Source organism: Poecile atricapillus, chromosome 1 (assembly GCF_030490865.1).
Source record: "Poecile atricapillus isolate bPoeAtr1 chromosome 1, bPoeAtr1.hap1, whole genome shotgun sequence".
Lineage (NCBI taxonomy): Eukaryota > Metazoa > Chordata > Aves > Passeriformes > Paridae > Poecile > Poecile atricapillus.
In genome coordinates, this window is record NC_081249.1 from 145,417,688 (window position 1) to 145,440,426 (window position 22,739).

The following is a 22,739-nucleotide window of genomic DNA, read 5'->3' on the forward strand; positions in this document are numbered from 1 at the left end:
ATCTGTTCCAGGAAGTGTCAGATGCGTGTTACTGCAAGGGAATGGGCAGGAATTCTTGGCCAGGGACTCAGGCACAGGCAGTCACAGCTTTATCAGCTGCAGAGTTGTGGAGGTGCATCCTGAGATTCTATTTCTGGGAATTGTACTCAGACCTCAGAATGGGACACCTTTATGTGTGCATATGTTTTTAAGCCTTCGTAGATGTTATCCAGAACCCTTGGCTTGCCCATTGTCTTATTTTCCTTTGTTCTTCCTTTCAGATGATGTTTTTCAACCTGCCATTGATGGCCTATCTGTGCTGGTGCCTGTTGCTGCGATGCCAGGGCCACAGCTTCCGTTCCCACATCCGTCATGTCCGACGCCTCGTGGCTGTGCTTGTTCACCTGGCAATGGCCCTGCTCCTGGCCTGGCAGGTCTATTCCTGCTATTTCCTGCAGCGAACATACGGCACCTTGGCGTTCTTCCTCTCCCCGATGAGAACATGGCTGGTGGCACTGACCGCAGCTCTCATTTATAAAACCTGGACACTGAAATCATCAGAGCTCAGAACTTACATAACAGAGATAAAAAATTGTCAGTGCTCCTGAAGTACAATGTAAGTACTCCAAGTTCTGTCTTAAAAACTGCCAAGAAACAAGATTATCATTTTGTGATGCTGGAATTCCATACATCCCAACCATTAGGTGTTAAGACCCAAAGCTGCACCTGCACTGCTACAGAACTGTATTAAATAGTAAATGTACAATATGTTATACAGACTATCCTTGTATTATACAACATATTGTATAATACATGTCATGTAGTACAGTTATGCATTATACATCAATATAGTAAACTGTGTACCAATCTCAGCAATGAGGTTTTTTTAGTGATAGATACGTCCAAATGGCTCACAAATGGAAATATTTGCCTATTACTACTGTGAATGGAAAAATACTTTTAATTAATTAAATTCTTGATTTTTATAATGTTGCAAAAAATGAGCATAGAACTTGATGAGCTTCTGGATTTGTGCTTAATTTGATTTTTATTTCAGGGTAGACATGTGTTTTTACAAGACTAGACCAGACGCTTTTATGAAGTCATAGTGATTGCAAAGGTGCTGTAGTGGCCTTCACAGTCAGAGTCCTATGCCCATACATATTTTCAGTTCATAATGCTGTACACAAGCAGATTATAGGGTGCAAGGTATGTCTATATATTTGTGTTCATGTTTACCTGAGCTGTGGCCTATAGCTCTTGCCCTGGGAGTGCTGGCTAACTAACAAGCTCGCTCTCTGGAAGGAAGGAGTTTCATTTTCCACTTCTGAGGCTGCCAGTCCTCCCACCCACAACTGGTGAAAGGACAGTGAATTATAAGTAGTGCTGGGGTTTTCAGCTTCAAAGCAAGGAACAGAGACAATGTCCTCAGGATGGGAGAGGCTAAAGGAATAATATGGTCTGATTCCTATAAAAGGAACAAAGTCTGTAATTTCTGTTTTTCTGGGTCTCAGCTATGTTTCTGGCTCTCAGCCAAATGCACCAAAGAGTGACCTAAGAAAACTAATTTCTTTGTTTTCATTTTTTCTAAGTCAAAAAATGATAAAACAGTTAGTTACAGTAATGAAGAATGCAATGATCCAGAGCCAAGAAAGCTGAGCTGCCTTGATCTGTAAAGAACACTGCATTGCTTCACAAAAGACCTACTGCGAGTGGAACATTTAAAATATTTTAGGTGATTTTACAGTAACTTATTTATGGCTCCTCAAGAAAAAAGAGGACTAATTTATTTATTGCCCCTTTGGAAAAACCAGCAGTGACTGTAGTAGAACACACAGGAAAATAAATTGGAAGCAAATATTGACTACAATAAGGACTTCTGTTATTTCTAACAGGCGACAGTTTTCCTATTCCTTAATTTCTGTTCTTCGATGATACAGGAAAATAGTAATGTAATAATAATGTAATTTCTTCAATGTAATAGGAATAAGAGAGAAAGAGCACCCATTTACATGAGTTAAATGTACTGTTAAGAGAATAAAGAATGTCATTTGTTGCTACAAAAGTTTGATTTGCAAAGCTGTTAAAAAATCAGAGACAGGGGACAAAATGTATTTGTGAGATACAATACTAAAAAATAGACAATAAAATCACATTTCACAATTAAATAACTTTTATGTGATTAGAGAGAATAAGAAATGGCAATAAAATACTTTATATCTTTTGACTTGCTCCCATTGTTAAATATAATGTCACTCGATACTTTTACCCTTAGGCTGGCCTCTCCAATATTCTCTGCAGTGCACACCACTTGAACCCACTGATTGATTAAGCTCCCACTTTGAGCATTCATGCATGGCTTATGTGGAGGCTGATTTTTTTTTTTTTTTTTTAAAGGAGAAAGAGGAACAAAAGTGCACTTACCAATCTAGAAAATTCTGGGGGTCCAGGGAAGCTGACACACAATCTCCTTTGGCTTCCTCAAATACCTCTCTGGGGCACTGCAGCACCCTGGCACTGTAAAGGATTCAGTGGGGTCCCCGATTAGGGGGTTGGTGCGCACTGGAGACCTGTCCCATCTGACTCGCTGCTGCCAGGACAGCAGGACAATCCAGCTCTGCAGCTGTGTCACCAAAATTCCTGTTGCTATGGGTTCTCTCACAGGTGTGCAGGAAGCCAGTGGACACAGAGCTGAAAGGCATATTTCCTGTGTGTGCAGAGCAGGTGCTGGGTGGTGGATCCACAGAGCCAGCACACTGCAGTGCCAGCACCTGCTTTTATACATCCCAACCCCTGGAACCTTTGCAATCATTGGCTATACGTTCTCTTGCCTTCATTTAAGGGCACATTATTCATTTATTTTGCCACCCACGCGCTAGGGGAAAGTGGCTGATGGGATTATATTTTACTATGCTAAAGGGTAGCACGAAAGTCAAGCAAATTTCTTCTTTGGTCTTATCAGGCAGTTGTTCCTGTGTTATCTCCTCATTTACTGGATTTATAGAGCTATCCTCCTCTGCTTCACACTTATTTTGCAGATTTACGTAATCACCTTTTTCCCACTTCTCCTCACTTGGAGCCTCGTTTCTTGGTTCCTGCTGGCTATCCTGCCAGATAGGGCAGATCTAGGAGAGACCTAGAGAATAGGATCTGTTGCATATACAGCACACTTATCACTCTACCCCGACCAGAGTACTGTAGCAAAACTAAACTTCAGTACTTTTTATCTTACTACTTTGAATCTACACTTCTGGTTGCAAAATTCTGTGTTAGTGTGGCTAAAACATTGTGTCTCCTTTCTGCTTTTCTGTGCTCTTCCTAAAGAGTTCTGAGTTGTCTCACAAAGTATTTTCTTTATGTGATGCTTATTCCAGCTGCTGCTATCATTTCTAATTGTGGGATAATACCATCTGCCTTTGGTCTTCTTTTCTCCCCTGGTAGTCTATTTATGGATTATATAAACATTTCCCACTGTGAAGAGAAGCCTATTAAGAGAAAGGTAGTATAGAAAAAAAGAGAAGAGCAATGTTAGCAACAGGACTAAGTAATCCTGCACTTTCTTCCACAATCAATGCATTAAAATATTGAATGAAGAGATTAAGCTATTTGAAAGGCATCTGCCTCAGGTCTCTTCACTTTTGTAACAACAGCAGTAAGAAACATTTATGTCTGGGCTGGAAAGGTCCTTTCATGGTGTTGGTGACATTTGAATTGAAATCCTGACATTTAAGTGCACAGCTTAGCACTAAACACTAATAGGTGCTCTTATGAAAAACACCATGTTTTTCTCATTATCAATGAAGAAGCCAAAAAGGAGGACAAGAAACAAGATGAACTAAAGCGAAAACAAAAACCAAATGAAACCAAACAAAAAGCCCCAAAACAAACAAACAAACCAAAAAAGGGATGAAAATGGAAGGGAAGAAAGCAGAAGGGAAAAAATGAAACATAGGGCACACAATAACAATACTTCAAGGTACAAAGGGAGATGGGATGGAAATGAGAATGCAGAAGACTAACAAATACAAAGCAGAAGACTGGCTTAACCAAAAGTAAGAAAAAAAGGCATCTCTGCCGACTACTGTTTACATTTTATTACCCTTTGCAAATGCTTATTTATAAAGATGGTAGCTGAACTTCCTTACTGTGGTCATGATGTTACATGAAGCTAGAAATGCATAAAAGTTCACAAAAAGCCCCTTGCAGCTATAGGGCAGTTTTGAAACCATAGCAATAGGGACTGGAGTAGTAGAGCAGTGAAGAGTCCTCAGGAGTGGAATGCTGTGTGAAGAGGCCAGAACAGAATACTGTAAATCCTTCTTTAGTTAACAACCAATTTTTCAAAGAGGCTCAAGGAGAAACTGTAATAGAATATAAGGTTAAATAGTAACTTGATAGCTGATAGAAGGAAAATGTAACTTAGAATTACGTTAGATTGCTGCAATAGTCAGAAACATCCCTCCAGGAAAATTTGTCTGTGTAAATGATAATGAACTGGACCAAGATTTGTACATGTGCATTAGGAATTTTGTCACAGGCATCAGTGATTAAGCATGGGTGACTATTCATCAGTGTTTGTATGACTCTTCCCTTGACACCTTTTTGTATAAAAGACTGTACTTGTTTCCTAGAAGTTGTGGCAGTGCTGTATGAGTTACAAGAGAAAAATTTGCTGGATTTTGCTAGAAAGTCAAGATGACCTAAAGAGATCAGTAGAGGAACAAAGAAACAAGGACCCCAGCCAATATGTTCTATGAGGCCCATCTTAAATCAAGGTAAACATGATGGTGAACTTCTTTGGCTCAGAAATGGTGTCCTTAGAGGAAAAGTAATTCTGTCAGTGAGAGATCATGACCATGTGTGGGAAATGGAAAAACGGAAAATTTCACAGATGCTGAAGGGTTCAATCTGCAGCCTTAGAAAGAACTTGGGCTAATGTAATGATAAAGGTACACAAACATTAAGTAGAAAAATTATAAACTTATGTTCCTATAATTGTAAGTAAGAATATGCCTTATGAGTAAGTAAGAAATTATATTAAGTAAAATGGTGTGAGGTTTGAGCTGTAATAATGACTTATAATGACTTATAGAGTAGGCTAGGGATCTAGAAGCTATAATAGAGGTGTGCGTGTGAGTACATGACCTGTCAGCTTATTGGCTAAGAGACAGACGCAGTGAGGCAAAATTAAGCAAAGAGGATAGGTTATTAAATAGAAACAAGTTTCTTGTCAACTGTCTACTGGACCAAAATGTTATATATTGCTGTGTGAAGAAACCCATGACTACCTTGAGCTATGGCTGACTTATTGCTCCTCTCTAAATCTCATGCCTTTGAGACTGATATATTATCAGGGTTACTTGAGCAATAAATCATCTCAAGTAGCAGGGTGGTCCCACCCCTCAGTCTTCAACTTGGCAACCATGGACTCAAGAAACCCATTGACTCAAAAGATGAGCAGTTATGCACATGCAGACCTTATTAGCAAAGATGATGCCAGTCAATTACGAGTAAAAATAAATATATATTAGATAGAGAGAGAGGGGCAAGATTGAAACTTATAAATATGCACAAGTTCCAAGCTGGCTTTGGGGAATTACTACCTAGCATCCATCTTAGTGCAAACAGGAAATAAACCAAATATCTTGGCTCTGGGCCAGATACTGGTTTTGCACACCAAGTACTGAACGTGTTTGAGGAACACCACCAGCTGTGTTGATGGAGATAAGAAACAGATGTATGGGTCTGGTTTTGGGGAAAGGAGAACAGTTTGACCTAAAAAACCATGGAATGCAACAAAGGGAAACTAAAACAATGACATGAAAGGGAAGAGACTGATTATGATGCTGGCATCTCAAGAGACAGAAATAATTAACCATTTGCCCAGAGAGTTACAGGGAATCAGGAGGGGGCTATGAAACAAGGTCTTGCCTTATTGTTGTAAAATGTTAAATATATAAAACTTCTCTTAAGAAGGGATGGTCTTTGATATTTATATACTTTCAAGCCTAATCAACAAGAAATCCATAAAACAGGTAGCAGCTAACAGTCAAGCTCTAAGCCCAGGTGTTAGACAATGTACTTGTTGGCCTCAAAGTTTAGGGCTTGATGTGCTTGATCTCAGGCATAGCAGGAGGTTAGCAAAGCCTGGGGAGAATGTACTATTGACAGAGGACACAAAGAATGCAGAGTTTACAAGCCACAGGGACATCTGGCAGAACTCCCCAAGATAAGGAAGAAACTAATAAAGACAACTCAGCAATTGTGCTGAAATTGGCTGACTGGATAAAGGTAATTCTGACGTGGGGATATCACAACCACTCAGGACTCAGGAAACCCACCAACCCAAAAGGAGAGAAAGACTGAGCATGTGGGCTAATTACCATGAGAATTGACCTCCAAAGCATACTGGATTTTTGTTACCAGTTGTCACTCTTTGTTAAATGACACCTGTCACCATACAAAATATATGACAGCTGAAGAGCCACACTATTACAATTATTAAGAAATTAGGACAATATGAAAAAGAAATCAGTATATTTTATAACTGATGGCACTTCATTTAAAGAATCTTCTCCCTTTGGCTTTTTATTCATAAGAGGTGACATGAACCAGGATTCACAAGTAAAGGAATACTTCTGTGAAAATAGTAAATAAACACTGAGGATATCAGGGTGAGGTTTACTTTGACTGTCCCTATCTTTCTTCCTTAAAGCCATTTGACTAATGCTACTAGAACCTGTATTGCCCTCCATAGCTTACCCAACTACCAGAATGCTACTGCAATTGAGCTGCCTTTATTATGGTAAGGAATCAGTATCTCAGCATGATCTCACTCTGAATCACCCCTCACATCACAGTTCTTAATAGACTCCTGACTTGTGTGGATTACTAAGCAATTCCTATAAAATTAATAGTGCTGGGAATGTTATAATTTTATCATATTTTGTTCCAGTTGTGAAAAATAACTGTCTAGAGGATGATGACTCCTGGAAGGTGTGTCAACTCATGGTGCCAAAGATGAGCTCACTCTGGAGTAGCCCTTCAGCAAATATTGTGATATTTACTCCCTCGAGATTTGAATCAAACTTTGCAGGTTTTTAGTTGTTTATCAGTAGCAATAGCTAGGCAGTTATGATTAAGCAATTGCACTGTGAAACTTGTAGTCATGGCTAATCCTTTGTTTTAAGGAAAAGGGAACACAATCCCAAAACAGCTGTCTGGATGAGAGCCCCTGGAGTGAAGTCAGCAGGACTGAGCTGTAAGGAGAAAGGTAATCCTGGCAGGGGAGATCACAACTCCCCAACCACCAAGTGAAAACAGATCCCCAAATGGAATGGGGGGGAAGACATGCACATTTGGAATAATTAGCATGGGAAACAAGAGATATAACTGGCAAATAAGGGTCTGAGTACTAATTAATGAAAAAGCCATATCAATTGTAAACAATAAATGTTTTTTGTTTGCCAAAATGTGTAAATAGTGTAAAGTTTTGATGATGATGGGCCAGACTTTTGTGGGTTGCCCCCTAATTTCCTAGTTTGCACAGAATACAATAAAGAAATAGGAATTCCTCACCTTGGTGTGTGAACTGCTGTCACACACTAACCAGGTGATGAGCCTGTGCTTGGGACAACACAGGATGTTCTTTCAAACCACACCCATTAAATATTTGCAACTGTAGGTGGCAACTGTCAAAATCATGTCAAGAACATATTACTCATTTCGAGTATAAATGATTGCATTGCTGTTTCCAGTTCTATTTCATTTATTAGCATCCCAAAATCTCTGCTTTCAGTACATACAGAGCAACTTAATGGTTTATTTAAGAAATGGAAATTAGTATAAGTAAAAACTTGCCCGCTGTTAGAGACAGAATGCAATTATTTTTCTCGAACCAGTGACTTTTACTTTGAAACAGAGACGATCTGTTTTCCAATATTGCCTCCATTCATCATGGACTGGAAAGCAGCTTCAAGAGAAATAATGAAATAAGTTAGTGCCAAGCAAAACAGGTCAAGTAGCTTCTAAAAAAGAAACCAAAAATGGTAGAAGCAAATGTATTAAGCAGCTCCCCAAAAAGGAGAGATACCACTTTGGATCTAATCATATTTACCCTTAATGATGCACTAAATTAAGAGGGGAAAAAAAAAAAAAAAGGAAAAAAGCTAGCCTGCAATAAACTGCTAAGGGCAGCTTTGCATAATAATTAAAAAAATTATCTGTAAGCACATGTTTGACCCTATACAAGTTAACAGCTACATTTGCTGCTTTTGTGATATGTCACACAAACAGCAAAGAGAGATATGATTGCATGAAGCCCACAAATGCTGTGGGTCACACAAACATTTGTGAAAGAAAAGGCTTATAAATATGGCACAATAGTGGGAGAAACTGGTGCAAAAAAATATACTTTTGAGTAAACAAAGTATGAAAGTATGATATATGACTGATATATTTGACCAAGTTACTTCGAAATACAAATGTATACCAATAAGGAGGAATTAGCAATGACTAGGAAAAATTGAAATCTGTAAGATCATTCTAATAGTTTTTAACCTTGTGGGACTAACAACTAAATTGACTAAATCATACTCTTCCCTCTTTCTTGAAAGGGAAGCATTCTTAAAACACCTCTTGGATCACATGGCTCATGTCACCAGATCCCCTTCATTTTTATATTTCCTTTGTTACAGATACTTTGAACAGGTTACAAAACATTTTCTTCTATTAAAAGAAATTAATTTTTACTTTCTTTAGTAATATGCTTTGCCCTTTCTTGTGTGTACTTTTCATTTTATTTTTTTTGTTAGCAAATCCAGTAACAACCTCTGTTAGATATTGTGTAAGGATTTTAAAAAAAAGCATTTCCTTACACACACAAGGACGAAGAAAGGGGCAGCACTTTAAACCTCTAAGATCAGGATGACTGTCAGCAGCTGCTAAGGTAGCAGTCTAAGAATAAATTCCCCTCAGTACTAAAAGAACAAAAAAATCTAAATTTATATTCAATGATTTTTTAAATATGCATTAATTCTCATTCAGAACATTTTAATGATTACTGAAAAAAATTATTATAACATAAAAGTAATGTTCTTGATAAAATACAAAAATCTAAATTGGCAAATGAAACAAAGGAGGTAGTTAACCTCTAATGTCATTGTATATAATCAGGTTATTAGTCTTCAAAAATGATGTAAATATCTTACCACCGATGTTTGCTAAGCCTTCTACCACTGTCTCTCTGACCTGTCAATGCAAACAAATCCTTTCAGTTTTCCTCAAACAAGAGCATCATTTCACATTTCTTAGAAACATGCCAAGAAACTGCCACAGAAACTACCAAAATCTAAAGACTTCTCTCACTACAATAGACAGGGCTCTGTTTGGACCAGATTCTTTCACTAAGAGAGGCGTGAATATTTTCTGATAAATTTGCACGTGATATAATTCTTCATTCAGATCCCTGACCCTACCAAAATTTAATGTCTTGGTATTTTCCCAGGAAGATTACTGATCACTTGAAGAAACAAAAACTAATTCAGACAGACCTCACAGGGAAGGCATGGTTAAGCATTACATTGTTACTCATTACAAAGTGATCACAAATGGTGATTATAAAGCTTGAAGTAAAATTTCCAACAAGATACTCAAAAAAAAGGTCTTTCTTAACTCATCAGGTATTTGAAAGTACATTTTTTTGAAGGTCTGATTCTTTAAGTAAAAAAGCACTTGCACCCTATGCTGAAATAAAGAATACAGACATGAGCAGCATGTAATCAGAGTAAGTTCATCATACTACAGTCAGACCATCCTCAGCAGCTACCTTTTAAAACAGCACTACCCAATAAGCTTTTAATTATACTTACACATTTTTTAAAAGGTATGTTCAATCCTGAGGCACAGTAAGAGAGCCAGAGACAAAGAAATTAGTCTTCCTGTTGTAGGAGATAGTAACAAAGGCCATAGAGTAAACCTAGAAGTTCTCACCTTCAGTTTACCCTCTTGGATCCACTGGCAGAGTTGTAATACACTCGCTTCTTGTTTGTCCATGTAGTTCAACACCAAGAATCTTTCCCTGTGAAAGAAAAAAATGAGCTTTGGTTTAAGGAACTTTGGTCAATGTACTTGAAAAGCCTTAAAAATCTTTTCAGAAAACAGCCTTGTTGAAACTGAAGGGTTATGAGCATGAATTATAAAGAAATAATAGCTCAGGGCTTTGCCAGTTTGTTGTGACAACTTCCTGCAGTGGGAGCTTGACAGTAACATCAGTCTTAGATAATTTTCTTCAAGTATCAGAGAGAAAAGAGTAATAGAAATCAAGTAGTAAAGTAGTATCACCAGAATAAGTAAATATCCATAAAATGTGAGCAAATTCCTATTATTTTTTACCTTTTTGTTTAGGGGTTTTTTTCAGTGGTGGGGAGAATAATTAGTGAACCTGCAATTAGATGGTGAGAATAACTAAATTTTCAGGCTCCCCACAATTTTGCATATCCTGCTGTCATGGCTTTCCATAGCAATTGAGAAATGAAATCAGGATCAAAAATGATAATTACTCGTAGGAACATAGTGACCAAATTCTCCACTGCATTCTACTACGCATGGTATATTTTACTAATTTTACCCATTTTTTAGAAAGGCAGACAACAGTAATAGTGACAAGGAAAGATTTTAATTAGAATAGATCAATTGATTTGCACAGAAATCAAGTCTCACAAACATCCCACAATGCAATGACTGTAGAGTTTAAGACTATCCTCCTAATCTCTGCCTAATAAAATGTTTTACCCATATATATCTGTCACACCTACAGTTCCATAATGTAATAAACCCCCAAATACTAAAAATGTAATTTCAATAAAATCACTGCATCAGCTGCATCTTTATGTCTGAACTACAACATTTTGAGAGAATGCACTCCGCAAAACATCTGAGAACAGAACTACAGCAACACCTTCCCTTGTACTAAAGAATTGTCAGGGGTTACAGGACTAAATCAAGCAACCTCAAACAGAACATAACAACTGACATTTATGATTCTAATAACAACATCTTTTCCCATTTTTCATGCTGATAAAGACAAACGTAAGGGAAAGGATCTACTGATACCATGATTATATTTTCCTTTTTAGGAATGGCAGCATTAAGGTCTGATTACAAGTAGCTACTGCAGATTGCAGACTACCTTCCAAACATCATATGAACAATCTACCTGGAACCTGGTCACAAGTTCTGGAGGAGAAATGTACCTTGTGATGTTCCTTTCTTTCTGTATTTTTTCTATGTCAGGAGGCAGTGGAGGGGGATAAGGCACGTCTTTGTTATACTGAGAAATCTGTCCACACAGGATGATATGGCTGTTCTGATTCATCTGTTTGGGACAGCATAAAGTGAGAAAAATTACATTCCTCAGTCTCAGAAAATAAATTTTTCAGATGCAACAGACGTTATTGCAAAATTTTCACTAGCCACATTTCCTATAAAAGTGGGAGAATTGCATGCAGTCCCACTTAATCTACGACAACATTCAAATAGATAAAAATGCAAGGCTATAGTGGAAAAATAACTGCTACACAGCTCAGTGTAATTTAAAAAGGCACTAAATAGAAGGAATATAGGAAATTGTTATCTTACTGTGGGCCCCCAGGATCAGCACCTGAAGTTGATCACTGAAGTGGAAAGCCTGCTGTGCTGTATTACAGGCTGGGCATCAGTATGAATTAATTGAATGTTGGGCATGCAGACATCAGAGAATGACTAGAATAAACCTGACAGCTGGAATAATTACCTGACTGATAACGGTATCACTGATGTGTCCACCAACATTGTCAAAGTAAACATCCACACCACCTGGGCAGAGTTCACGTAGCTGTTTTGCCACATCCCCCTTCTTGTAATTGATAGCAGCATCAAACCCCATTTCTTGGACCAAAATGGAGCACTTTTCATCTGTGCCAGCAATCCCCACCACTCTAGAGCAGCCCTCCAGACGGCCAATCTGCAGGCACACCGTTTAAAAAACAACAAAAAACAAACCAACAAAAACCCCAAACAATAAAGACAAATTAGATCATTCATCTGCATAAAAGTAGCAGGGAAAGAAAGGGGGTCCTAAGGGGTGTTACAGTTACTCCCATAGCACTAAACCCCACACAGCAAACACTCCCATCTCATGTGACACAACTGCCTCTTGTCACTCCCTCCTCACAACTACACATGGGGCAGGTACAATCAAAATTTGCCATCTTTTCAAACTCACTGACTGCAGAAGATTGTGTTTGTGGAATCACCAATGATTGTCAGTACTGGAGAACCAAATACAGTAGAAAAACTACCATCTGCTGAGTACCATAACATAACTAATAAAAGCAAAAAAAAATAGACAATAATTGATTTAAATACAATCTTCATAGATTTGCTCATGCATTGTTTCTCTATGACTCCTCTTTATTAGTAGGTCTAAAGTTTGCTTAATATTGATTTTGTTTGTATGTATATATACATAGAGAGAAGGAGAGGTATTTGTAGATATGCACATACACATTACAAACAGGAACAAAAGGAAGATAAAAGGACCATAAATCTCAAAACACAAAGGATGCCATGGAACACAGCACAAAGGGTTTACCACATTACTATGTTCTAATAGAGAAAAAAAGTCTCCAGTCAATAGTGTTGGAATGGCAGACTATCATATGAATGTATAATAAATACATGTATATATATCATCTATTTTACTTATGCTAGCAACAAGTAATCACCACCATCTTTTTTCTCCTCTCCCTATTTCATGAAACTTGAGTTCCATATGTAAAGTCTTTCACAGAGAGAATATGTGCCAAATCTGTGAAACTTGCCATTCCCACAGGGTTATACCTGCTCATGTTTACAAAGATTTTATCTGTATGTTTAATAACCAGCATGTTTCAGAAGACAAAACTTGGTAAGAGTATGTTTGTATGCCCTAGGCCTACACCTACCTGGCCGGCCAAAGAGCCGCAGGCACCGGCAGCTCCGCTCACCACCATGGTCTGATTTGCACCCACGGCCACGTGTCCTTTCTCCCTGATTCCCAGCAGGGCCGTCAGTCCTGTGATGCCAGCTGCACCCAGAAAGTAGGAAAGGCGTCCATTTACAAGCTGTGGAACCAGCTACAGAACAGAAACATAGGTAGGAGGTCATTTGTTTCTAAGGTATTTGCTCTTTGATTGCCTGAAGGTAGAAAACTAACTCAGGATATTTAACAGGCAAGGTACAACTGGTAGGGATGAGCTATCTCCAGCTCTATTCTAACAGCAAGTTTGTACAAAAATGTTATGTGGTTTTAGAAAAAGTTTTTATACAAAGTAACTCACAAAAACTTAAATTATGGAAGTTTTAAAAAGCAGTTGGGAGATAGGAAGTTTCCAGCAATGGTGAACTATCCCTGTTTGCATAAAGGATAAAAATGCACCATTTTATCAAATATGGTGTTTGCAGATCAGTGACAAAGAATCCTAAAGGAAGGAGTTTATTGGAAAGTATAAATTCTCAAACTTAATCAAACAGTAATTTTCTGTTACAAGAGAACAATCAACACAATATTCCTAATGCACTGAAACCTCTCCACTTTGCAGTAAATATTGAATACCCCTTCTTATGTGAATGTAAAACCTCAAGTAAAAGCTTTTATGAACATAATAAGTTAGAAAAATAAATTAAATATACCTAAAGCCTTTCATGTCTTACAGTTACACTCTCATGAACAAGATGTTCTATTACAATTAAAACAATCAAGAGAATTATTTAACTGAAGAAGCTCCATGGAATTTAAAAAAAACCAAACAATTAAAAAAATACTGGCCTGTCTGTTAACCAGGAAAAACGTTATGGGAAAAAAAAAAATTTTTATACAAATTTAGGCCCCTATCAGTAGATCTGCCTTTTGAGAACTGATTGCTTCAATAAGGTATGCTTGTTTTTCACAAAAAATAGTGTCATTAGCAGCTATTTAGGGGAAAAAAAAAAAAAGTTGGTGGGGGGGGGGGAGTGGTGGGAAGAGACGGTTTAGGAGAAAAATCAGTCACAACCTGGGCTTTGCATTTGTATTACCTTTTGTAGCAAGTCTCCATTAAGAATTGCCGCTGTCTGCCAGGGCCAAGTGAAGGAAGTTACAAAATCTCCTTTAGCGAGGTTATGGTGCTTGCTCTCCTCCACAACCCCGATACCCCCACCATCAGCAACTTCAGACAGCTGCCAGGGCTGCAGGTAATCCGAACCTGTGTCCTCATTCATTCGGCAGCGCTGAAAGACAAGGCTTTAATGAAAGGCTCTGGTGGAACACAACTTGTTTATCAGGTCAAGTTGAGTGGGGGATGAAGATGTATTCAGAACTTCAAATACAAAGGGCTGCTCAAAAACCTCTCTCAATAAGCCACAAGTACTCATAATCTTTTCTTAGATCCCTCTTCTCCCTTGTTTGCTCAGTAGAAAAGGAGGATGAACCATCCTGATCTCCTCCAGCAGTGTTACCAAAGCCAACACATTCTACAGATGTTGGCTCAAAGGTACCAGCACAACTGACGCTCAGGTCTGATGAGAATCCTATAAATGCCATTCCTCAACTGACGGAGTCCTAGAGATGCAGGATTGAAAAAAAATGCCCACAAGTTATTTAGTCCATACCTGTGCACTGAAGAACAGTCAAATATATGTAGACCATCCCTGACAGAAATCTGTTTAATGAAACATCTTGAAATGTGATGTTTTCTTTTCAGCTTCCCCTGTAGCTACACCTAGTATTTCAGGATTCTTAAATTTTTCCTTAATTCCCAAGCTAATGTACTTTCTTGAAATCTAGACTGTTTTTTTTCTATTATCACCATCTATGGAGGGAATAAATGATTGGAATTCTCTTTATAGCAAATTTTTACAGACTGTGTCTGTCTGGTTCTTCTTCTACCTTCCCTTCCATTTCAACCCACAATTCTCCCAAGCACATGATTTCTGTAATTTTTCATGACTGGAAAAAAAAAAGAATATAAAAAAGGCCAAAATCAGAAAAAGCTGATGCAAACAAATCTGTAATGGCATATCAGGGCTCAGGCTCTTCTTGGTCCAATAAAGTTATATTCCTAGATATTCCAAGCATATTAATGCCAAATTCCTTCCCAATATAACTCCATCAGATTGAATACAATTACTAAGTTACACATATATTTGTTCTGTAATTGGTAACTTTGGTGTTAAACATCATGACAGGTACAGAGTTGAAGGTACTTTAAAAAACAAATTCTGGCTCAGCTCTAAGTCCATCACCTACCATGTAGGGGTCCACCGAGAGATAAAGAGTTTTAACACGCACTTGTCCTGCTTGGACCGTATCTGGTATTGTACTCTGCTCCAGTCGGAAGTTTTCTGCCACTGGCACTCCATTCTTACCTAGAGTTATATTAGAATTCAACAAATAAATGAATCAATATAGAACTTCCCTTCATCAGTACGGGAAGGCCTTTTATAAAGGTTGTCCTTTTTGGAATAAATTAGATTATATATTTACTCAGGTGTAAAACTACAACCAACTACTCTCACCTTTCTGCCTCTTCTGACCCAAATGAGACGGAGAGAATACAGACTACAGCCACTGCACATGCACATGCTGCAAGGGCATCCCTTAACAGAGACTTCCTTACATTAAAGCTTCCCAGAAATATCCATAAAGCTGTGGTAAGAACCCCAGAACTGGAGGCTTTATCCTTGGGTTCTTACCACATGCAGCAGATCAATCAGACAGCTGGAACCACCAGTGCTGAGACAGCCACACAGCCTTGCCTATTTTAAGTCAGCGACTGCACAGCTAGAGTAGGCTCCTGTTCTACCATTTCAAAGACTTAATTGCAGATCACACAGTAGTTCTTAACTCTTAAAACTATTTTAGCATTTAGCAGAATACAATACTCCCTCCAAAACTTAATGTCTTCTACACTGGATTTATGAACTCACTATTCAAAATACTGTGCTGATCCCTAACAAGGCAAATGTGTAAGCACGAAAGTAAACAAAACCTCAACTTAAGTGTAAACTTAAAAAACAAACCCTTTGAAACTTGAGAGGAACAAAGGATTCAATATTTACTACAAGGAATCAAAAATTAATAGTAACAAAATATTTTAGACATCTCTTATAATGCGAAAAGAATAAATGCGAGAATTAAAAAGCCATGTTCCCTAATCTTTCTTCACCTTCAGCCCCTATACTTAGAGTTTTCTCATATATTATGTGTTAACCTTTTTTTCTCACCACACAGTTTAGAAATCTGCATATACAAATAAATGCAGTTTGAATATATGTTATATATTTAATAGAAATGTATCTATATTAATACAATTTACTTTTATTAATAAATGTAAATGTAAATAAATGACGATAAATTTATTACAAATGTATTTATTTATATTAATGGGAATTAATAAATTTATATATAAATAAATGCACTTTAAATAACCTTTATTGTTGCATGCAATATTAAGATATATAAATGTCAGTATCTCAAATTAGTGTCTGTTTCTACCTTCACCATTTTGGAGCATTAGGCGATCAGAACAAACACATTGCTTCTTTAGTGGAAAGAAATACATACCAGGCCGTGAATTCAGCACTACTCTTTGTATAATCATCTCTGCTTTTGCAACAAGTTCACACTGGATTTCTACAAAAGAAAATGTTTGAAGACCCGAAACATAAATTTTCTTGAAAAAAGAATATGAGGCAAAGTACTCAGTAATTTGGAAACTGGGTATGAAATACGGACCTCCCCAACTTCAGCATCCACACCCAAGGAAGATACAAAGAATCATATAATCCAACCTCAAGCATAAAATAAACAAATGTGCGAGTAAGAAGTTAACCTGTTAACCTCATTAAAGTCCTGATTTTATACAATGTCACAGTAGCACCTACTGGAAAGATGGAAAACTGTAATGCACCAGCTCCTTATAAGACAATCACCAGCCCCTATAAGGCAGAGAGAGGTTTGCTTTCTGATTTGCTTTCCTGTGCCAAGTGAGAACGCCCTGTTCCCACCTAACAGACAGAGGCAGCTTTGCGAACCAAGCCAGGTGCCACTCAATAAAAGGCAGGCAGCCACACCAGAATAGAAGTCTGCAGGTACATGATAAAAAGATATTGTTGTGTAAGATGTTTTGTAAGAAAAAGCAATTCTTTATATTAGCAGTGCCCAGAGATGAGAAAGAATGAGATCATCACTCAATCTGTTCTACAGAAAAATTTCTCCTTGAATTTCAACAGTTTAAAAGAGGATTGCAAATCTATGATTTTGCACCTGTGAGACCCAAAGTTATTAAGAGGAAATCACCCTGATTTAACAGGAGAAAAACATGATCTCACATGCTTTCAGTTCTAATACAAAATCAAAATGTGACTACTATTCTCAGCCAACAGCCATAAATAACCAACCTCCACATGAACAAAGGACATTAAAGAATTAAACATGATAACTGACATCTTTGTCATAACGTTTATTTTGCTGACAAGAACAGCAAATTGGAGCAAATCTAAAAGATGAGCCTATAAAGAGTACATATTAACCACTTATCCAACATCTTTACCCTGAACATTGCAAAATACAGAACCTTCTGTCTGTACTGCTACATAACAGCACTCACAAACCATCAAGAACTATAGTCTGGAATGCTGAAAATCATAATGAAAAAGTTATTAGGAGAAAAGATGCACATCCCTGGCCATCTCTCCCCTTTAAAACATGCAGCTGACTCAAAATACAAGTATCTTGTTAAAGAAACAGATCAAGGTTTAATGTTTTGTTGTGTTTGCACTTGAAAAACTACTTATTTGGGAAAAGTTGTTAAAAAGTTCATTTCTTTCCAGATTTCTAAGGATGCTACAAGGAATTAATCTCAAATATGTCTTTACAGCACCACATAATTGAAAAATAAGTGACCTGCAGAATTCTTTGGACAAAACAATGTAGAACAACAGTCTACAACAAAAGGAAAAAAACCCACCTTCAATGAAATTACTAGTTACTGATTATAAACAAAAATGAGCATTGAAAATGAAGAATTTAACAATTAAAAAGTGAAATAAAAATCCATTTTTATACCCACACAGCTGATACAATCTCTAGAACATAAAGAATGTAAAAACCTAACAGGAAGGATGGCCTAAGAAAAAGTCTGGCTGATGTTAGGTTCAGCTGTACTCAGCTATGGACTTCCTGTGCGATCATGGTCACATCATTCAGTATTTGTTTTACAGAATATTTTTCAGAACAAAACTCCAAATTCTTCCTGATAACATCTGCCCACAAAATTACATTCAAGTAGTACAACTGTTATTCCCAGAGCAATTGATATAGCATCTGAGAATTTCTGCTAATACAATGAGCATTTTTTAAACTGTCAGATGTATCCAGAGCAGTTTAAAAGGACAAGCCTACTCTAGTAAATGATTTGCACACATTCACAACTCAGCTGAAGTTTATAACTACTAATCCAACTGCTGTGTGCAGAAATAATGAGTTTAGAATGCAGTGAATATAAACCAACAGCATCTGACAGTTCACAATGAAATCTGGACAAATGACTCCCCAATACATACTATCCATACCCATGGGTGAGGGCTTGAGCCTCTGTTTAAAAATCACACAGAGCAGGCAGAAGTGCTGTACAGTTCATGCCTTACAGAGCCATCCACTCTCAAAACTGCTGACTTCATTTTTGTTAGCCTGAAACTAAATATGTGTATTATGCAAACACAAAACCCCAGTCTGAACAAGAGAGGATGAAGATAATTTTTATTGTGACTAACATACTCCTGAAATATCTGCTTTCTATCATTATAGAGAGGAAAAAAAAACATATAAAGAAAAATAATCAAAGATATTAACATACTAAAAGGAACACAAAGCAATACAGAGCAGCATAGAAAGATGTGAGTAGAGAAATTATCCAATATAAGTTTAGACTACTTCTTTGAATGCCTGACATTTTGAAGGAACAAAAGCACTGTTTATTTCCCAGCTTGTTTCACAGCTTTTGTTTGAAGAGCCTGTGTACTGATTGAATTTGAAGACCTTCCAAATACTGTGAGTGGGTGGACAAAAAGCGAAACTGGCAACTGAATTGTCACTCATTCTGCGACAGCTGCCACAGCAAATACAACACTGCAGATGGACATTTACCTGTAAATAGGGCTGCACCTAAAGGGGAAGTCAGAAACACCATGACACAAGCAAATGGTCACAGTAGCACCATAACACAGTAAGAATCAAACTTTCTTCACATTACAAACAATACAGAAGTGACTAAAGAAAATCTTTTAGCACTGTGTACAGTGAGGAAAGCTTTTTGGAAAAAGAGAACAGATTTTCTTTAAACTGAAATAAAGAGGATTTGTATCATATGCACAATTCTTTTCAATACATGCATAGTGCCAGTGTGCAGGATGCTTTTGACTATTTTTTAAAAAGACAGCACAATTATTATTTTTCAGCTTTTCCAAACAAAACCCATCTGAGTTTGTTTTACCCTTTATATCAGAGTAAAAATTCCAAGTTTTAACATCATCGTGCTATGCCAGTCACCTGATCCACCCTATGAGTACTCCAGGAGCATTAAGAAGCACAACAGCAGCATCTTTAGAGGAGTATCAAGTATGTTTTTGCCCAGTTTTACTCTTATTTCTGTCTCCCTTTGCCTTTCTTTCCCCACTGTTTCAGAGATACGTGACAACTCCTTTTAAAAAGTTAAATAAATTCCTCAGTGCTAAAATGCTCCGGTTTGTTTGCTCTGGGCTTGGTTCCCAGAACTTGTTGTTTCTGAGACTGCCCACAAAGCAGAGTTTTCAGTTGCCTATACTCTTGCAAAAACAAGTCACCTGCTTCCAAGTCATTAAAGCCCAGGCCAGATGTAGTCTAGTTAAAAAGCAAAAGGAAGAACAGGTAGTCCTGTATGAGGCCCAGGCAGCAAGGAGGAATATCTATTTAGATTGGCCCAGGCAGGCAATCTAAATAGAGAACAAGATTTGCAAGTCTTCTGAAACTGTGATGTCAAAGTGGCTGGAGCAAGGATCCTCAAAGGAAACTCAAGGAAAGAAATTTCAAGAATGACTCTGAATGAGGAACAGGCAGGAAGGAAAGATGGGAAGAACTGGGACTAGGAATCAATAAGAACAGAGAAACATGGCAAGAATAGCAACTTAATGGCCAGTAAAGCAGAGAAGAGCGAAACAGAATGGGGAGAGAGAACTGGAGAAACTGGGAACAATGAATGAGACAACCAAGAAAATTGAGATGGGAATGTCTGGTAAAAATAAAAAAAAAGAAGAGACAACTGTAACTGGCAAGGTGAGGTAAATGGAAATGGAAAAGCAAATGTAATGGATTAAGCACCAAAGTTTCCACCAGCTCCACTAAGGAGCTCTACATTTGATGAATGTTAATTAATGGCAAGCCAGAAGCAATACTGACTGTCATGAATGGAGAAAGACGCATGCCATAAAAAGCTACTTATTTTCATGAACTGAACCAATAAATTTAGATTTCTTAATGTTCCATGTCTCATCACTGAGTTTTCTGATGAGAAGTCTCTCCCATAGCATTTTCTTCATGTGGATTTTCTGACACACTATAAGAGCTGAGTGCAGGCTCCAATCTTTTCTCCAAGGAAGAAGCAGATGAAAAAGAAAGACAGTAGTAGTAGGATCTTGATCCAGCCATCTCTTTTTTTATATTCCCAAGAAGCCTAATATCTTTCAGCTTTTTATCAGATTTCACTGACCTACAGAGCAGAGCAAAATTTCCAGTAAGTATACACATTCGTATCTACATACAATAGGACTGTATAAACTTTACTTTTTCAGATTTACATGCCAAAAAAATATCTAAAAGTTTTTAGGTACCACATCTTGAACTTTTTTTCTTTTTTTTTTTTAGTACGTAGTTGCACAGATTTGTTACTGATGAAAATTGTTTAAAAGATCATATATATGGTATATATACATAAGTCCTATTTCTTCTTGGCAGAATTTCACATAAGGAATGTAGATTGCTCCCGGGAGGGCAGGAGCATCACCCGATGGGTTTTTTGAGAAGCCTATTACGCAGTCTGCAGGATCCCACGTGAGAGCCATCTCAGAGAGCCTGACTATCCAGGTTCCCAGGTATGCCCCGAGACAAAGTCAGAAAGCAGTGCTGCCAAAGGTCGAAGAGCCTCTGGAGAGAGCTCTGCCTACGCTCATTACCAGTTTCGGAAGCCGCAAATAGAGCAGCCCAGGAGAGAGAAGCCGAGAGAGGCAGGGGCAGCGCAGGGGGCTCAATGCTGCAGACTGGTCCGGGGCTGCAGTGGGCTCCGCTCCTCTCCTCCGGAATGGCTCCCCCGCCCCGGGACGCGCTTTGATCGGGGGCTCAGTAAAGCTCGATTGCAGCTCCCCTTCCAGGGATCGGGCAATGCCAACAGCCTCTTCCAATCTCTTCCGCACCTGTGGCCCCGCCTGCCCTGCGGCAAGGAGGTGCTAATCCCTGAGGATACGACTCTGGGAAGGAGAGTACAAGCTCTACCAAGCACGCCCCAGTCCGAACCCCGGCTCGCCCCCGGCACCGCTGGGGCCCCTCAGAGCCCGAAGCTCCCGCTCACCTTGAGCCGCCCCAAGCGCCCCCGAATTCGCCCGGCCCCGCGCATGCGCGCGGACCTTAAACAGGAAACGCGGGCTCGGCCCCCCCTTAAAGCGGCGATGCCCCGAGCCCGGCCGCGGTGGTGTCAGGGGTTGTGGTGGGATAGCCCCTGCAGTGCATAATCACACAGATTCATTAACGATAATCATTAATGGATTACCATTAATCCAGAGCCCCTGGAGCGCATAATCACACAGATTCATTAGAGCTGGAAAAGGCCTCCAAGGACATCGAGACCAACCTCTCACTGAACACCACACTGTCTACTATACAGGGCGCTAGCTACCACTCACGGTTCCTTGAACACCTCCAGGGAATGGCAAGTCCATCCTTTCCCCAGGTAGCCGGATTCCAGTCAATGCTTAATAAACCACTCAGTGAAGAAATTCTTCGTAATTTCTGAACCTCCTCTGGCATAGCTTGAGGCTATCTCCTCTTGTGCTGTCATGCACTGCCTGGGAGGAGAGACCAATCTTCATGTGGCTACAGTCTCCTTCCAGGTAATTGTAGACAGCAATGAGGTTCTCCACAACAAGTCTTCTTTTCTCCAGGATAAAACTCCCTCAGCTACTCATCACACTCGTGCTCTAGACCCTTCACCGCCTCCATTGCCCTTCTCTGGATCTGCTCCAGCACCTCAATGTCTTTTTTGTCATGACAGACCCGAAACTGGACACAGGACTCAAGGTGTGGTCTCGCCAGTGCTGAGTACAGGGGGACAATCACTGCCCTGGTCCTGCTGGCCACACTATTGCTGATACAGGCCAGGATGCCTTTGGCCTCCCTGGCCACCTGGGCACACATTGGCTGATGTTCCTTCCATTGTCAACCAGCATCCCCAGGTCCTTTTCCTCCAGTCAGCTTTCCAGTCACTCTTCCCCAGGCCTGTAGTGCTGCATGGAGCAAAATCTAAACGCAGGATTTGGCACCTGGCCTTATTAAACTGAGGTACTGGGAGAAAGCATTTGCAGATTTTGAGGGCATGTTTTCTTTGTGTTGACACTGGGAGATGTTTGCTCCTCTCATGTTCCAGTGGATGAGATTTTGTTCATTGCTGTGATATCGG

At 38.8% G+C, this 22,739-nt stretch overlaps 2 protein-coding genes across 6 annotated transcripts in view; one reads left to right on the forward strand and one right to left on the reverse strand.

The window, feature by feature from the left end:
* Nucleotides 1–11,245, forward strand: part of TMEM62 (transmembrane protein 62) — a 28,500-nt gene extending 17,255 nt beyond the window's left edge. For 2 of the 4 annotated variants that reach the window (XM_058832042.1, XM_058832030.1), the window contains one exon: nucleotides 261–2,211. In XM_058832042.1, coding sequence (XP_058688025.1) covers nucleotides 261–587 — 327 coding nt within the window. In that variant the 3' untranslated portion in view covers nucleotides 588–2,211. Of the gene's footprint in view, nucleotides 1–260; nucleotides 2,212–7,169; nucleotides 7,594–11,114 lie in introns of those variants that run through there. The other 2 variants (XR_009276888.1, XM_058832021.1) reach the window with 2 other exon arrangements.
* On the reverse strand, nucleotides 7,728–21,679 carry PTGR2 (prostaglandin reductase 2). 2 transcript variants are annotated; one of them, XM_058832053.1, is made up of 10 exons: nucleotides 21,636–21,679; nucleotides 16,601–16,669; nucleotides 15,284–15,402; nucleotides 14,074–14,265; nucleotides 12,963–13,133; nucleotides 11,771–11,980; nucleotides 11,232–11,353; nucleotides 9,970–10,057; nucleotides 9,189–9,228; nucleotides 7,728–7,951 (listed from the first exon to the last, which is right to left on the reverse strand). In XM_058832053.1, exons 2-10 carry the CDS (start codon nucleotides 16,635–16,637, stop codon nucleotides 7,887–7,889), a joined length of 1,044 nt encoding a protein of 347 aa, XP_058688036.1. In that variant the 5' UTR covers nucleotides 16,638–16,669; nucleotides 21,636–21,679; the 3' UTR covers nucleotides 7,728–7,886. The 2 variants fall into 2 exon arrangements, with proteins under 2 accessions (XP_058688036.1, XP_058688046.1); XM_058832063.1 differs by lacking the exon at nucleotides 21,636–21,679 and adding an exon at nucleotides 21,481–21,504.
* Between the last annotated feature and the right edge of the window lie 1,060 nt (nucleotides 21,680–22,739).